This window comes from Electrophorus electricus, chromosome 2 (assembly GCF_041902795.1).
Source record: "Electrophorus electricus isolate QZ-2024a chromosome 2, ASM4190279v1, whole genome shotgun sequence".
NCBI lineage: Eukaryota > Metazoa > Chordata > Actinopteri > Gymnotiformes > Gymnotidae > Electrophorus > Electrophorus electricus.
The window spans coordinates 37,628,837-37,646,734 of NC_137498.1; the positions used below are offsets into that span (position 1 = coordinate 37,628,837).

Here is a 17,898-nt window from a genome sequence, read left to right on the forward strand (position 1 = left end):
TCATGCCTGAGTTATTATAGTCGGGTCAGAGAGTAGCATTGTGTATGAATTAAGTTTAAGGAACGCAACACTTAAAACGATCGCAAAGAGGAGTGCAAATTTACTTTCGGTTACATTTAAGTCTTTCATTAGACATAATTTCAGCGAGATGGCAAGAGGAGAAGGAGAAGGACAGTATTCAAACGCGAGTCTCTTGCATCAAAGCGCCGAATGCGAATCAGTTTCTAAGATTTCTAAGGTAAGACAGTAACAATATTAATCCTGTTAAATGAGAGTATGGCACATTCCGTGGTTTTTCATAGTCTCATGTATTGGTTTATTTTAATAGTTTGAGGCAGCCTGTTTAAATGATTTGAAGGGCATGGCACGGCGGGCGTGGGCATAGCCTGCTAGTACATCATTTTGGGTTCTCTTTTTATCTATATTTGTGAACTAATTAGCGAAGATGCTTGTGTGATAGCTACTTACTGCGCGACGTTTAAAACTGGTTTCTTATATACCTATAAGTGATTTGAACTTTAAACCTACCATTCTATTTATGTCTGTAAATGAAACTTAACAATGTGTTAAAATATAAAAAAATGTGTGTAGTTTGCTTCAAGTTTTAGCTAAAATAGCTCATTTAAAATTCCCCACAAGCTTCAGCTCTAAATAAATGTAAGAGCGCCTCAGCATTTGGCGAGGATAGCCTACGTGTCATTTGTGAATCTCAAACTACCGCCTTGAACTTATGGGTGTTGATAACGTAGCTAACTGTACTTTAGGTTAGATAAATTAGTTTGGGATAGGCAAGCCGCGCAGCTACATATTCCAAATAAACAAAAGTTTGTGTATTTAAGGTGAATTGTTTGTATGCTGTATGTAGGCATTCCACAACCTGTGCCTTGAATAGTGTCAACTTCTTAGTGAGGGCTACACTTAAAGCTGACTCGACTCGTCTCTTAATTTGTCGAGATTTCTTTAAAATCGTCGTCTTCATGCATTTATCCTAAAACTCCTATTTGGTTGTTCACATAACAGAAACTTAACTAGACATCGTTAACAAATTATACTTTTGCGCATGAAGGAATATTTTGAGTTGTCCTTCAGTTTCATGCTTACCCTTAAATGGACAAGTAGATTTCAGGTTTTTCTGGTTCTCGTCTCTTTTTTTTTGGGGGGGGGGAAGTGAGGCTCTCTAGCTAATTTAATAATTAATGATCAAGCATTGTGTTTTGTGTGTATGCTGTATCTCTGAAAAACCCAAGCCTCACTTAAGCTTAACACCAGTCATTGGCTTCTAAGATTTTAGTGTCACTGCTCTGAGAATTAGTTAACAAGAATCTATTGGAAGCTCGATTCCAAGAGCATCAGATGTTTTCAGGTAAAGCAGTCTACCACTTAAGAGGAAAAAAACCCCTCATTATTCTAAAATGTTTTCTGCTGTTTATATCATGTTTCAAATACTGATAGTAGTACAGTATAAAGTTTAAGTTTTACATGTCTCTTATTTTTCCCTGTTTTCTTTCAGTGCGAGCCAAAAGGTCACTTGTCAGTGTGCAGTAAACTGTGCTATGCCATAGGAGGAGCACCCTACCAAATCACAGGGTGTGCCCTGGGCTTCTTCCTCCAGATTTATCTCCTGGATGTTGCCCTGGTGCGTTCATTTATCATTATACTACATTAAGGGGGGCAATAATTAATTTTTATAATCAAAAGTAGCAAAGCACTTTATGAAAGTGATGATTTATTTATTTTGTTTTTACATTTTTCAATAAAGTGCATGTAGATGAAGATTAAGATTGCGTGGTATTGCTCAAATGAGCCAGTTAACAACAGCAACAACAACAAAAAAGTGCTGCGAATAACCATCATAGTACAATCAGGTTATCTGTGTAGAAACATGCACCAGCCCATGATCATGTAAAATTCTTCAGGGTTGACCAAGGTCTGTGGTTGGAACTCTTAAGCCAGTAACAAAAAACTGCACATGCATTATACAAATGCCACAGAGAGTTTCGAAAGGTTTCTTTTTACAAATACGTAGCTCCCTGGCGGGAGATTTTGTAATTAAGCGCAATACTTGGCCATATGAGCTTTCATTTCTAAACTACAGGAGCCAGTAAGACCACAGTAGACCACTGTGCTGGAAAATGAATAGGTGGAAAAGGTCTTCTATGTGGTTGACTTGTAGGGAACTGCTGCAACCTTAAGTTACTTTGCTAGATTTAAGGGCATGAATGCCAGTGGCTTAGTGTGTTTGGCATTTATCATGTTGCTAAGCAAGCGCAACCGCAGTAGTCCAGCTCTCCAAGAGTCTGGGTTGACACTCCCTACTGAGGCCTATGAGTAACAGCTGATTATGCCACACTGTCTGATGGAGCGCTTGTAATCAGTCTCATTGTACACTCAGCCTTGCCAGAGTGCTTCCTAGCAGGAGAGTAAACATAATGCCAGCAGAACACATTGTCATCTTGGTGCTGTGCACCCTTTGTGACCTCCGCAGGAGGTCAGTATTCTTTCTAGAACTGCTTAGACATCTGTGCTGCACCAATCCTGCAGTCTAACATTTTGCGATGCTCTGAATGATGAATGGGAAGTATATTATTTTTCTTGGAATAAAATCAGGATTGGGGTACATTTGAATATCTCACTGATGGTTTCAGATTATTTTACAATAACAGTAAAGTTGAATTCCATATTGTATATAGTGTAAAAATGTTTATACTGTTCATGACCATATCTTTTTCTTGCTTTGCTTTTCATCCCAGTTCAATCTAAAGCATGGGGGGGGGTCTTCTAGTACAAACAACACAACATAAATAACCATTTAGAGCCTAAGGGTGTTGATCTGTCTCAGTGGCAGAGGGTATGACTTTTCAGCTATTGATCAGAGAGTAATGTGCGATAAATTCTTCAAGGTTGTAGAAAGTCCAGCATGACACAGTTTTAAATAAAACCCAGAGCTAATTTGGGATGTCGCAATGTTCCATTCTGTTTTGACTGTTGACTCTAGCGGGAGGTTTTTTGTTGTTGTTGTTTATTTGTTTTGTAAAGACTGTACACAGATGTTTGTTTTGAAATTAAGCACTAGTTACTCTCCTCTCTGTGTTCTTTAGCTGGATCCATTCTATGCTTCCATTATCCTGTTTGTGGGGCGAGCATGGGATGCCATCACTGACCCCACTGTCGGCTTCCTGGTCAGTCGCAGCCCCTGGACCAGATTTGGGAGAATGATGCCTTGGTATGTGTTTGACAGCTATGGTGCTGGAGAATTTTCTTTTACTGCACCTAAATATTCAGCTTGTTTTCTATTCCCTTTTTTTTCTCAAAAGAGTTGAGTGCTTTCCTACTTAAATTGTCCTCTGAGTAAGAAATCCCTTGGAGGGTGCACAAGTTCCCATGAGTAACTCTAGTACACTCTAGCAGAGGTTTTTATTTTGAATGTTTGTGCTACCAAGTTTAGTTTCCCCCTGCAATAATCTCATGCTCTCCTTAAGGTTATTTTACTGAAAGAGGATAGAAAGAGTACTGGTTATACCCAGCTTTTTTGCATCACCCAAATGATTTTTTCAAACTAGACATTTGTTTTCCTTTTGTGCCAGTGGTTTTTGATGTCCTGGGAACTATTCCCTCAGATGCCAAGTGTAGTTAAACACCTTGTCTGTGCCAAAAAAAAGTCATGTTGAGTCAAAGTTTGTTTCTTTGCCTTGGGGGACGCTGAGCTCTGAATTTAGTCCAAATGCAGTGATGGGGGTTAAGTGACTGAGGAGTTGGGGAGTGGTTTTAGAGAGGGGCATGAGCTGTGTCCAGGGCAGCAGAAGCTCAGCCCATCACTAAAAGCTCAGCCCATCTTACTGCTAAATGTGGCTGTAAAGATTAAGCAAGGTAACCAGCTGCAACATATCCATGCTGCAAAATGTCAATCTTGCCATATGGACATATATATCCATACCTGGTAATTGTGCAATTAGAAATTTAAACACAACTTTGCCTTTTCTGTGTATGAATTAGTTATAGCCATTAGTTTTGATAGTCTAAAATAAGTTTGTGTATTTCCAATGTGAAAGAGTGAGATTTTAAACTTCATAGCCCCTCACTGGAAGTATAAATGTAAAACATTTTACATGTGAACTTGAGTTGGCTGTCTATATGAAATTGTGGTTTTCTTTCTTTCTTTCTCTTGGACATCTTTTATTTATTTGTTTGTTTGTTTGTTTATTTATTTGCTGCGTATTTACTACTCTTTAACCTTTGTTTACAGAAAGTGGTGGTGTAGCCCGTACAGTGAATGTGAGGGTCTGGTGTAAATAATCTTGTGTAAATAAGCTTCCAAAACAATGTGGGTTGTGTCAGGGCTGCCCTAGTATAGCAGGTTGCATAAGGACAGACGGCTTTGCTAGTGCGTTTCTGCATGGCTGGCTATGAGCAATTTTAGTCTGTGGCCATGGGAGCTCCACCCCCCCCCCCCTACTTTTGCTAGTGCCATCTGTACACCCGTAGAAATGTGGGCACAGTCCCATCTGAACCACAGCATACGTTTTCCTACTCACTCGAAGGTTGTTGTATACATACAAGCACATGCACGCACACACAATTGCACTGTAGTCTGGGTCTCTGGAAGGTTGTGTTAACACGCAGGAGCCTGCAAGGCATATCACCTAATCAGAAATAAGAAGAGCCTGGGAGTAGGAAGCAGTGTGGGGGAAGGGAAAGGAATGTGACTCTTTATACTGACTGAACTCTGTGGTGCTTATGGAAGTGAAAGTAGCCAGATTTTTCCATTTTCACTTGCCCACAGCCTATAGCACTAACAATGTATCTGAAGACCCACGCCTGGCATCTGGGTTTCATTAGGACACTGATGAGGCAATATGCAGGATGTTTCCATGCTGATCTTCTCTCGGGAAAGATCATTAGTGAGTGCTGATTTCCATGAGCTCTCCCGCTCAGGAATTTCTTAGGAATAAGATGAAATGAAATAGCAAAACAGATCTTACCAGATCACATCTGGAGGTATATAGATATGTGTGTAGCATTGTGAATGCGATCCGAACTTAGATTGAAGTTCTGCTGAAATGTAATATGTGGTGTTTTCATGTCAAGCAAAAAGTCAGAAGCCTGTAAGATTTAGGAGGAAAATCTGATTTGACTGGCTGTCACCTAAGAATAGTAAATACCTTTACAATGATTGAGGAAAAAACGAAAATTCTATGAATAGCAAGACTGTGAGCTTTTGCCTTCAGGCCAGGGAGGATTTTGGCTTGAGTGACGCACATGCAAATTGCAAACCCTTGACTGGTCCAGCCCACAACACACCACTACTCTTGCTCCAATCAGAACCTACGAAAAGCAACCATGCCCTTCCTGATTGAAAGGCACAAGGAATTCTTGGGAGGTCACTTGCGGTCAAATAGAACCTGGGTTATGTATAGAGTAAAAAGTAGCTCTATATAAACAAAATGTAGTTCAATCTTACCTTTTATTTGTGCTTTTTAGTGAAAGTTCCACTAATCCTTGACAAACAACAAGGTTCTGGTATTGTTTATAAATACTGTTTAAAAAACATCTAAAGCACTGTGTTGCAGTATGCTGTGAAATGCTCGCTGTAACGAAATTTAAGAGGAAAAAAAAAGGGGAAAAGGTGATTAGTAATGTGGGTATTGTAGTGAAACTCTAGCTGGGTAATGCAGCTGGTTTCTCTACAGTACACACCACACAAGTCACACCTCTTTTTACGGTTGCTATCTATATTTATATAATAATAATAATAATAATAATAATATTTTTCCAATAAAATTAACCTAACCTCCTAACCACATTTCAGTAAATGTTTTGCCTCAGCCAAGGCTGCATAATGAATCAGCATTCCAAGAATCAATAATAATTGCTAACAAGGGCTTGTATGAGCTCTGGGAATGTAATTCATACAAGTAAGGCCTGTATTCACATGAAACGGACAGATACTAGTCTGGTTTGGCCAAATGTGTTAACAAATGATCCCATTTAGTCATACTGTAATTATTATTATTTTTCTGTAATTCAAGTATACTACATTTTATAACTCACACTGGTTAATGAGTCTTCATACTCTCCGGCATGTCCTAAATGTTGCTATATGTAGAAACCATGCACAATCAGAAGTATTCAATTGCAGGATATGATGATATGTTTCACTTTATGACAGCACTCTGAGTCATTTTCAGTCTCCTGCACAGGAAGAATAGGGTTGGGGTTGTGTTTTGTTAGTTAAAAATTCCTTTCCATTAAAACATGTTTCAATATATCCTGACTAAGCACGCCTAACTTGCATAGTGGGTGAAAAAATGAACCAGTGATTTTTATTCTTTTCGATTTCACTTAGGAAAATTGGTCCATCCTTAAATCTGGGCAATTATCTTGGTTTTCTGTAGTACATTATTGCGTAAAAGTCAATAGTCATGATTACAGCTCTAATCGTTTTCTTTGCAGGATTGCACTGTCCACCCCTTTTGCAGTAGTGTGTTACTTTCTCATCTGGTATGTGCCCCCCATTGATCAGGGAAAAGTCATCTGGTACCTTCTCTTCTACTGTCTCTTCCAAACCCTGCAGACAGTAAGTTTCAACCTTGTTCTTTAGCATCCGTGATAACTGAGTACGAGTGAGAATTTGGTGATTTTGTTTTCTTGTTTCTCCTAATATAGTGCTTCCATGTACCATACTCTGCCCTCACCATGTTCATTAGTTCAGAGCAGAAGGAGAGAGATTCAGCCACCGCCTATCGTAAGTTCTGTTCAAAGTCCCAGTTATGGTGCGCCCTCATATGTTTACAGGCTGCTCTCTAAATACTGTCCCACCATCAACCCTTCACATTCAGGTATGACGGTAGAAGTTCTGGGAACAGTTATTGGCACTGGCATTCAAGGCCAGATTGTGGGGTTAGCCACAGCTCCCTGCATACCAGTTGGGGAGGATCTCAACTCTACTAGCCAGGTTTTTGGACTTGAGGTCAACATCAGCCAGCCGCAAATTTCACTTGACGATACGGTAAGTCATGGCACTCTGAGAAATTGTGTGCAGTCTCTTACAAAATCTTTCATTAAGTCTTCTTTTGACTGCTAACTCAGTTAAGGATACGTGTTGCTACTGGCATCACCTTAAAATGTGTAATGTATACTTTTTTTTCCCCCTCTCCTTCCTTTAGAGACAAGCTTACATGATTGCATCTGGTGTTATTTGTGCCATCTATGTCCTGTGTGCCATTACCCTCTTCTGTGGTGTTAAAGAACAAAAAGGTGAATCTCTATATTATACATTAATTCACACTTGGTGTTCCTGAGCTCCCACCTCATTGAGCTTCTCATATTGGCAAACATGGATTTCATAGAGAATTAATAATATCTGCAGCTTTAAAGCATGGATCAATTCATATTTCCTGTTACTGATCTAATTTTGTAGGCCCTGGGTTTTCCAGTGGTGTCAGATTGCTCAGGGTCAGTAGCTGACTTCAGTCAGTGTTCCTATCCTGAAAGAAGCACTAGGTAAACTTGGAAGGGTATTTTCACATTGGTCATGGAGATGCACCTAAAATGGGGTCCACAATTAGGACCATCGTGTAGTTTCACTTCAGAATAAAAGTCATTTAACAAGTCAGTCATTGTTCGGTGAGCTATTCCTTGGGGGACAGGAGAGCACAGCATGGGTCTGTGCACAGTGATGCCACTCTTACTCAACAGTAACATTCTGATAAAGTACACATTCATTCTGTTTCAGCTGTGCAGACAGCTGGGTCTAATACAAGCACTATAGATGTTCAATAACTCTTACTGATGGAGTGTTTGCAGCAGTCTTATTAATATCACAACCATTTGTGTGTGTTGTAAGTCATACCAGTCCTTTGGCCTCTAAAATATGGTGTGTCTTTGTATTGGCAGATAGCAGCAGTGTGAGAACAGAGCCCATGTCCTTCTTCCAGGGCATCCGTCTGGTGATGGGTAATGGGCCATATGCCAAGTTGGTGATGGGCTTCCTCTTCACCTCACTGGCATTCATGGTGAGTGCTGCCCCACATTGGTGTCTGCCTGGGGGCCTGCTTTACAGAAGTGCTGTTTGTTTTTGTGGGTTTCAGGTGAGCCATCTAGGCCACCTCCCATCTGGGTGTGTGAGCCTCAGAGCATGGCAGCTCCTCTTAGCTGACATTAGCAGGCGATGTGCTTGTTGGGATTTGCTAATATCTGTTCTCTTTCATGCAGTTGCTGGAGGGCAACTTTGCACTGTTCTGTTGCTACACCCTAGGGTTCAGAGACCACTTTCAGAATGTCCTACTGGTTGTTATGGTAAGCAGCACTATGACAGCAATCTCCAAGGACAATAGCCACTATGAGAAAATTAATATATATAAGTAGTGCCATCTCTCCTGGGTAGAGGAGGAAATTGGACTATGGCTTTTGGTAATGCCATGTGACTGAACAATAAACATTTACCATGTGTTACCTTCCACTATATTCCAAGATCAAATGAATCATTTACAGTGCAATTATTGGCATGGTAATGACTGCTTATCAACGGGTAAATGCCGAGGACAGCAGTCATTACCAGTCAAACATCCCGAAGAAATTCATTTGTTTAAGTTTAGAGGTGAGATGTTTGCATAACAGTTTTGTTCAGGGGATTTTTAAGATGCGTTCAAACCTTAGGCCATTCAGAATAACTGGGACATTGACACAAACCTGCATGGTTCTAGTTTGTACTTGTGTTCATCTGTGATGATCTTGCTGAAGGGCAGTGGTTATATAACTGATGTCTCTGGGAGGCAGCTGTTCTCTATGTTCAGATGACAAGCTAGCATGGCAGATGTGAAGATATGAACCAATGATAAAACAACAAGATATATGTAAACATAGTGTTCATTTTATGTGAGCTGAGGCCCACCAAAAATGGTGGCCCCTTCAGCTTGCCGTACAGTTGCCCCGTCAATATGAAAAGCAAGTCACACAATTTCTTGATTTAGTGCATGATTATGTGCCCCATTTATTCTGATCATTGCCTTTGTTGTCTCTAGCTCTCTGCCACGCTCACCATTCCCTTCTGGCAGTGGTTCCTCACTCGATTTGGAAAGAAAACTGCTGTTTTCGTTGGGACTACAGTAAGTGTTGAAGAGTAGCAACTTGCAGCAGTGTCTGAAAATGGTCAAAACTTTGGTTTGCATTTTATTTATAATCAAGGTCAAGGTCTGTTCTAACATCAAAGCTATTGATTTCAAATAGCCCCCTAGAAACATCCAGTGTTTCTCACTATTAGTCAGGAATTTCTGCAAAATTGTCCTGTTTGCGTGCTATCCACAGTCAGTGATGCCATTCATGATCACAATGGTCCTGTTGGAAAGTAATCTCATTGTGACATATGTGATCTCCTTTGCTGCCGGCGTCAGTATCGCAGCGGCCTTTCTCTTACCCTGGTGAGTGTGGGCCAGTGATATAACTAAGGAAACTGATATAGATGCCTTCCATAAGCTAACAGTTGTGTGTTGCAGGTCCATGCTTCCAGATGTGGTTGATGATTTTAAAGTACAAAATCCAAGCTCTCAAGGACATGAAGCCATCTTTTACTCCTTCTATGTTTTCTTCACAAAGTTTGCTTCTGGAGTCTCCTTGGGAATATCAACCCTCAGCCTAGAGTAAGGCATGCACACACATGTATGCACATGCACACTCACAAATTGTATACACATGCATACATCTTGTTGCATTTCTTCCTTGGTTGAATGTCCATATTGACGTTAGAAGTAAGATTTAGTCAGGCTAATTGGGCTGAGGAGGTTGCCTTTTCATTCACATACACCCAGTCTTTATGGCTGTCTAAATGATGCATATGTCCACTCAGAGAGCAGCCATTAAGGCGTATCACCATACTGAATGCACACAGTTGCTTTATGACCTGTCATGAGGTTGGATTTAACTGCATGACCAACTGAGCTTTGTTTTCTCTTGTTGCTTTCAAAAAGTTTTGCTGGTTATGTAACGAGGGGGTGCACACAGCCAGCCGAGGTGGATATTACACTCAAGGTTCTGGTCTCCGCTGCTCCCATTTTTCTCATCATCATAGGACTGATCATATTTGTCACTTACCCCATTAATGAAAAGAAGCGTCAGAGCAACCGCAAACTGCTCAAGGAACTACTCAGGGATCAACGGTAATGCTCTAACCATAAGCTTACAAGTGCTTTTGCCATAGACATTTCCCCTTTTGAGGCCTGTACACTGTGCAGTTTAGAGTTTCTGTCTTTAACACATCATCTGTAGGAATGCTTAACTATGCACTAGGGTTCTCAGTCAGTTCGTAATATATTTTTCTTACTGGCAAATGTTCATTTTTTCTTCCAATCTGTAAGGCTTCCATGGAAATTATTTGTTTCTCATTCTCATTTTCTTTTCTTTTTTTTTAGGCAGAACGAGTTAGACTCAGAAACGGACTCTATAGAGACAGACAGAAGTGTGGTATAAAACCACAAGAGTGAATAGGGCATTCTCACATTTGCATTGGACAAGAAGGATGACACAAGAAGGGATCACACATGCAGAAATTAGGGCCAGCATGCCTATTGGCCTTATGGTCATCTGCCTTGTCTACAGCCCTTACAAAAACCTCAAATGGATGATCTTGGAGTCACTTCACTGTGTCATTCAGTGTTGAAAACAAAGCATCTTGACCATTTACAGCTCCCAAAAAACCTTGCAAGCTATATGAGCGTGTTCAGTTAATGTTACTCACTAGAACAGGATTAGTGAAATGTCCTGAAGCAGACATTTTTCACTTAAAGCACAAGATTCTCACATTGCACTACCAGATTCTTCACCTGTATGAGAGTGAGGAGAAATGTCAGTGTGCTAACATCTAACATTTTTATGTCTCTTCTTTTGATGTTATATTCCAACACATTTCAGACATCAAGGGTACCTTATAATGAAACAACTACTTAATATTATTCGTTCAGAAAAATATATTGTACAGAATATTTTTTGCGCTGTTGCCAAATACCAGCAGTAAACATTTGCGTGGGATTTACAGCACAGTTAGAACAGTTTACAGACTAAGGGTGGTGTGCACATGTGTCTGAGTGCCTTGATTCAAAACACAAAGCCTTTATAAAGCAGTTTCTGACTGAGATTGCAATTTTGTATGTGATCTCAGTGACTGTGATTTTTGCTGCACTTGTTTATGCTGCACTTCAAATGAAAGGTGAGTTTAGGCCACATCCAATCTACCTAAGGCGAATTCCCCACTGCTTTCAGCAGAAGGGAAATATTTACCTAACTGAAGCAGTTTCTCTACCATCTAAATGCTCAAACTACTGAGCCTTGGGTGTACCAACATCAACAGTATTGGGCCTGTACTGTCGACTGCTTCCAGTATGAACAAAGTTCTATAAGTCGTTAAATCTTTTGTTATTTTGTTAATATTCTGTTCATTTTATTTTGCTTTAATATTGATGCACTCTGCCCTATGACGCGTCCTTGGCATATTTAAGGGAAAGAACAAGAAAAGATGGATTCAGTGGAACTGACTGAAGGATGGAGATCTACATCTGAAATCCCTGTGTTGTCAAATAACGATTGATGGTTATGTATTCACGTTTTGTACATTATCTTGATTGGGGGACTCCCAAAAAGTGCTTCTATTTTTATGAGCAAAAGTCTAGAGTTTTTGTATTAGTATTGTTCTTGTTAACACTGGTTACCTATATGTAAAGTTATTTGATTCAGTTCACTTGAATAATATTGATAAAATAACAAAGTAAATACTGATTAACAAGCTCTACTAGTGATACTAGCAGCCAAACCCAAGACAGGTTTTTTTTTGGGGGGGGTGGGGGGTTGGACTTGTGTGGCATGTGAATATATATGCGTATATTGCTTTTGATTCAGTAAAAAAACCAAAACAATCATAAGGTATTTAGAAATGCACTAAGATTTCTTCAACCCGGACACCATAGCGCACTGTTGTAAATCTGTTTGTTTATTTATATGTATATATAATATATGTGCAGTCCTGTAGAAATTCTTTTGGCGATTTTGACTGGGAATGAACACATTCTTGTAGTTATTTAAAATGGTGACAACTGGAAAAGTAAAAAATGAATGATTAATAAATACTAATTCTTAAATTGTATCTGGATTAAGAATTCTCTGTCTTTAATTCATTTTTTTGTCACTTCTGAAATATGTCTCCTGTACAGTGTAAGTCAGATATTCAAGTTGTGAATAGGTTAAAATAATGAAGCCATGGATAACATTTTGATTACACTCATTCTTACCCCTATGATGATTATGCTTGGACCCATGCAAATTGAACAGAAAATGTTACTGTGGAGTATCTGCATTTATTTATAACTAATGAGCTTTATAGGTGAAGGCTCTTTCCCTTACTATAATCTTACTAATTCTAGGAACTAAGAGAAACCCTGAATTTTGAGAATGCACCAGGCATGGTGGGTTATAGTATTCAGTGAGTTCACAGTTATTGTGGGGCCAGACCCTTTAAAGCTTTATACATCAACAAGAGTATTTCAAAGTTGATTTGAAATTTAAATTGGAGCCAGTGCAGAACAGAAAGAACAGGGTTAATCTGGTCAAACCTTCTAGCTCTTGTAAGGACTCTGGCTGCTGCATTCTGTACAAGTTGGATTTTAACCAATTTCAGAGCATCCAAAAAGAAGACTATTACAATAATCCAACCTTGATACCAAGGACCAATCTCTGCATCTGAAGAAAGTAAATATCTCAGTTTACGTAAACAGAAAATGTACTTTATCTATTATGTAAATAGAAAGGGAGAGTTACATTACATATGTGAGTGTCAAATCAGAGTCAATAATAACACCAATTTTTTTTTTTTTACAATTGTTTTGGGTATAAGATTTAGAATATTAGACAACTTGCTTCTTGCTGCCTTAATTTTTTTTTTAATAATAAGGCTCCCAGAACTGACTCTTTGGGCCACCATATTTTACTTTTGTAAGCGCAGGGCATTCATTACATACAATGACAAATTAAAAGCAATCTGTGAAATGGGAAATAAATCAAGGGAGTGCTTGTTGTTTAATTGCCAATGAGCATTTCTAGCCTATCCACTAAGATGATTTACTGTATGATGTAAAAGTTTTTTTAAAGGATCGTTAAGTAAAGATCATTAATTTGTTGTGCTCTAAATCCACATAATTTGTGGATTTATCTGCAAATAGACACATAATTGCAATTAAGATACTTTTTCTGCTTTAGGTCTAGATTTGTTTGTAGTTAGATATATCTACTGAGTTTAAAAATTCCTTCTTAAATTATTAATATGAGCAAATTAGTTAACATACAAGAAAACCGGAGTCTCGTATGTGTATGAGCACAAAACAAAAATTCAACAAAGATTGTGTCACTGTCAAAATACTTACAAACTGCACTGTGCATCTGCAAGGTTATGGATGAAGCAGAAGCAGCAATACGAAAGACGCAGTAACAAGCATTTTAGACAAAGGTGACAGCCATTTGGCTCAGAAGGTTTGGATACATTCAAAATACGTCTCTTCATCTACACCATCAACTGTATCAGTGGTCCATCTAGCGGCTGGACGAGGGTTACAGAATCGGGTTCTTTAACGATTATTCATCCTAGGGAGTTGACTCGACAATAGATTACATAGAGCTGATGCAACACCACGATTTCATAGCCTCTCAGTTAAAAAATGTTTTTCCCGTCTATGCAGTCTTGTAATTATTAGGTTATATATTTTATTAGGTTATATATATATATATATATATATATATATGTGTATGTATCTATATATGTATGTATATAAATATATAATATCAGTAATACTTAACCTACATAAAACATTACTCATAGCTATTAGACACTTTTATTTTGAAACAAATGACGTCCTTCATGTGAGAAGAATTTGTCGCCGGCGTTTCTGTAGACGTTTAGTAACATTCCAGGCTCACGTGCGGTAGTTGGATAGCTGTTTTTAAACTGTATGTATGTTGGCATATGTTCATTTCACATGAATAGTTTAAGAATGAGTGTTTAACCTCGATCGTAATATCTTACTGCAAATAAATCACAAACTGTTAGTCACTGCCAAGAACACTGTCGGATTCTTAGCATCATAGCTAGGATAGCTAACCTAGCTAGCTTTAACGTCCAGTGTTAATTGAATGAAAAGTGAAAGTATTAGGTTATCTATCTTAACTGACCTAGCTTGGCTAGATCAAGCAACGATTATTTTAATATCTTTTGAAAATTATTGAGTATAGTGTGTACACTAGCTGCGTTAGCTCTGTTTTGACCATACCTTTACACTTCGGGAACGTAATAAAGTATAATGAGGTTTTATGGATGTAAGCGTTTACTTAGATAAAAGCTAGATAATTTAGTGTGCGTCATATTCAAGCAAATGTGAACGTTAGCTTCATGGATTTCTGTAGGTTCGCGTACATTAGCATTAGTTGCTAATGTATCTGTTCAAATATTTACGACAGGGTCTGTGTTCCTGTCAGAAACAAATTAATAAAAAATTAATTTTGTTAAATGTTAATGTTTAAGGGCCGTTACAAGTGTGCATGGATGTTGATTTTGGTTCACCAGATACCAGTGTTCTAGACCTCCAGATTGACTTGTTTTTAAGTTGGTCCTTAGGATTTAATGACATGACCGTTTGCCGTTTGTTCTAGATTATTAATATTTTGAGTTGAGCCAAGGCACCATGGGAGAGCAGTTTAGTCCAGACGAGAAATTCAGCCTCATTACCAGAAACCTTCAGGTAAGGTCTGCTTAACCTAACTATCCTATGACTTAAGCAGGAATAGTACAAGAGCCATTTTTGTCGTGTTTACAATAATTTGACGTAATTTGACCACCTTCTGAGTTTACTACTATTGTTCGCCTGACATAGCATATCAGGTCCTGTAACTAACCAGAAAACAAGTAGAGCATGGTACTATTTACACAATAGTCATGGGCTCATTTCCCAAGGAGCACGTGTATAATCACTGTTATAATGGTAAATACGCAAGTTGCTCAGGATAAGAGCACCTGTGAAGTCTGTTGCTAAATGTAATTGCATACCACAATGTCCTAGTTGCACTCTCCTTCAACAACCTCTAATGAAGTGCAGTCTGCTGTAAACAATGTTTGTCCAACTGAGAGTGATCATGTGTCTTCAGGAAGTTCTTGGGGAAGAGAAGCTTAAGCAAATTCTTCAGGAAAGAGAATTAAAAGTATACTGGGGCACTGCGACCACTGGCAAGCCCCATGTTGCCTACTTTGTTCCCATGTCAAAGATTGCAGACTTCCTGAAGGCTGGTTGTCAGGTAATTACAGTTATGTGTTCTTTGTAGATTTTATGTGATAAAACTTTTTATGTTATTAGGTGTGTTGGTCAAGGTTAGGCATGCAATTCTTGGGGTGATATGTTAATGGTGAACCATAATGATTGCAATTTTTATTTATGCAGGGATGCCATGTTTATATCTTGTCTCTGTTTTTCCATGTGTGATTTGTAGGTCACCATCCTCTTTGCTGATCTTCATGCTTACTTGGACAACATGAAGGCTCCCTGGGAGCTGCTGGAGCTCCGGGTTCAGTACTATGAACAGGTTATCAAGGCAATGCTGGAGAGCATTGGGGTTCCCCTGGATCGGCTCAAGTTTGTCAAAGGCACAGACTTCCAGCTGAGCAGGTGGGAGACTTGCGTTATAGGCACACTTTTTGATGCCCCATGACCATCAGAGTAAATATATTTTGTGAACACAGTTGGGTTTAAGCTTGCCTTTTAAAATAAGGTCAGGGTACTTGGACTGGCATTGTTATTGGGTTGATGCTAGCCTGTACTGGGTATGTGGAAATGGAGAGGAGAAGCAGTGCCATAAAACATGCATTGACAGTGGTCCTTCACACATTATACAAACACCTGTAATACATTTGTTTGCAGTATTGGTGGCCTGCCTGTCATCATGTATAACATTACTGGTATTATACACATTAAACATACACCAGTAACACAGCTTGTGGCAGTATGTGCAATGCCACTGTACTTATGTTGACTCAGATTTTGAATAGTTTCTGTTATAATTATAATATCTAATATTATAATTATAATAATAATAATTATTATTATTATTATTATAATATGTTATATTAGAATGAATGTTTCTGTGTTTTCTCATTTATTCAAGTAAACCAATCAAATTCAGTTGTTTGCACTGAAGATTACTCTTCATATGAATTATACACTCTAATATAGATCATGGTAATGAATAAAAAAGTCACACTCTCATGCACTTATCGTGATTTGGTATTGGATAATAAGTGATAAAAGATAAGTGCTAAGAACTGATAAATTGGTATTAACATGGAATGGGTGGCATTAATAAATCTATTTTAAAAGCAAGCATAAAATCTAAATGAATACATTTAACAATTAGGGATATAAACATGCATATGATAAGGCATGCAGTCTACGTATTTCTCCAAGAAATAAATGTGTCTTGTTTGCTGGCCATTCCGCCTGACATTTCCCTGGTGGTCTGTTTGTGATGGTTTCTCTGCAGGGAGTACACCCTGGATGTGTATCGGCTGTCTTCCATTGTGACTGAGCATGATGCCAAGAAGGCTGGAGCTGAGGTGGTGAAGCAGGTGGAGCACCCCCTCCTGAGTGGCCTGCTCTACCCTGGACTACAGGTGCTCAGCTTCCTTCAGCTGGATGTGATGGACACCCATCTTTTCAAAGCATTTTTGTTTATTTTGGTATACTTATCACAAATAATTCAGCTGATCATTGAATTTATGTGAGGATCTTCAGAGTTTCAGCATACAATTTTTAAGGTCATGGCTGTGTGCTATTTAGGCTCTGGATGAGGAGTACTTAAAGGTGGATGCTCAGTTTGGTGGCGTGGACCAGAGGAAGATCTTCACTCTGGCAGAAAAGGTACAAGTGAATAAATTCTGTTGCAGGGATTTATGTTTTTATCCATCAGTGTGTAATACAGAGCCCACACCATAATATGTACATTGATTCCTCTTTATAGTTGCAAGGTTTAAAGCATTAGGTTGCATTATGTTGTTTTTGATTTTGTGATGTGTTTTCCTCCATCAGTACCTGCCCTCTCTCGGTTACACAAAACGAATCCACATGATGAACCCGATGGTGCCTGGCCTGACTGGAAGCAAGATGAGCTCTTCTGAAGAGGTCCCACTGGCAGTCTGAATCTTTTGAATATTACCTGGCCCTTGGGGAGGATTTAACCTGGTGCCTTTGAAGCAACTTTTAACATTTCATGTTAACACTTTTTGTTTCCACCAGGATTCCAAGATAGACCTTCTTGACAAGAAAGAAGATGTCAAGAAGAAGCTGAAGAAGGCCTTCTGTGAGCCTGGGAATATTCAGAACAATGGAGTTCTTTCCTTCGTCAAGCATGTCCTCCTCCCACTGAATTCTGGTGAGCAAAATGGCCCTCACTGCTTAGAAAGTAGACTCACTACAGACTAGGCTGTTAACAACAGAAATGTTAACATTGCGCTGGCTACTCTCTCTTCTTCACTAGAATTTGTGATTAAAAGAGATCCTAAGTGGGGAGGGGACAAAGTTTACACAGACTTTGAGGAAGTAGAGAAGGACTTTGCTGAGGAGGTAGGTGAAGAATGCTCGCCATCATTTAATGTGCTAACACTATCTTAGAAATTTGTCTTTAGTTTGGTTTGTGTATTTTGTAGTAATGCTCTTTTAATTCTGGGTCCATAGCATATCCACCCAGGTGACTTAAAAGCTTCAGTGGAGGTGGCACTGAACAAACTTCTGGACCCCATCAGGAAAAAGTTTGATACACCAGAGTTGAGGAAACTAACCAGTTCAGCCTATCCCAATCTCTCTAAAAACAGTGAGTTCAACAGAA

General features: G+C 38.9%; 2 protein-coding genes across 3 annotated transcripts in view; both read left to right on the forward strand.

Annotated features, from left to right (window-relative positions):
- Positions 1-12,127, forward strand: mfsd2ab (MFSD2 lysolipid transporter A, lysophospholipid b). Its single transcript, XM_027006342.3, has 14 exons — positions 1-238; positions 1,511-1,636; positions 3,099-3,223; positions 6,451-6,574; positions 6,664-6,742; positions 6,837-7,006; positions 7,164-7,254; positions 7,894-8,012; positions 8,212-8,295; positions 9,021-9,104; positions 9,304-9,416; positions 9,492-9,635; positions 9,963-10,151; positions 10,404-12,127. Exons 1-14 carry the CDS (start codon positions 149-151, stop codon positions 10,459-10,461), a joined length of 1,596 nt encoding a protein of 531 aa, XP_026862143.2. The 5' UTR covers positions 1-148; the 3' UTR covers positions 10,462-12,127.
- A 1,709-nt stretch (positions 12,128-13,836) lies between these two features.
- The window catches only part of yars1 (tyrosyl-tRNA synthetase 1), a 5,976-nt gene continuing 1,914 nt past the window's right edge, over positions 13,837-17,898 (forward strand). Inside the window, exons 1-10 of one of the 2 annotated variants that reach the window (XM_027006343.3) lie at positions 13,837-13,980; positions 14,680-14,768; positions 15,172-15,318; positions 15,511-15,686; positions 16,558-16,687; positions 16,854-16,934; positions 17,103-17,195; positions 17,310-17,445; positions 17,551-17,636; positions 17,748-17,883. In XM_027006343.3, coding sequence (XP_026862144.2) covers positions 14,712-14,768; positions 15,172-15,318; positions 15,511-15,686; positions 16,558-16,687; positions 16,854-16,934; positions 17,103-17,195; positions 17,310-17,445; positions 17,551-17,636; positions 17,748-17,883 — 1,042 coding nt within the window. In that variant the 5' untranslated portion in view covers positions 13,837-13,980; positions 14,680-14,711. Of the gene's footprint in view, positions 13,985-14,679; positions 14,769-15,171; positions 15,319-15,510; positions 15,687-16,557; positions 16,688-16,853; positions 16,935-17,102; positions 17,196-17,309; positions 17,446-17,550; positions 17,637-17,747; positions 17,884-17,898 lie in introns of both variants that reach the window. The other variant, XM_027006344.3, reaches the window with a different exon arrangement.

What these genes read in the sequence shown, in the direction of transcription:
- mfsd2ab (XM_027006342.3), top strand. Translation starts at nt 149, where the DNA reads ATGGCAAGAGGAGAAGGAGAAGGACAGTATTCAAACGCGAGTCTCTTG. An exon ending in TTTGGGAGAATGATGCCTTG is followed by an intron (nt 3,224 to 6,450) that starts GTATGTGTTTGA and finishes TTTTCTTTGCAG; the next exon opens with GATTGCACTGTCCACCCCTT. An exon ending in ATATCAACCCTCAGCCTAGA is followed by an intron (nt 9,636 to 9,962) that starts GTAAGGCATGCA and finishes GCTTTCAAAAAG; the next exon opens with TTTTGCTGGTTATGTAACGA.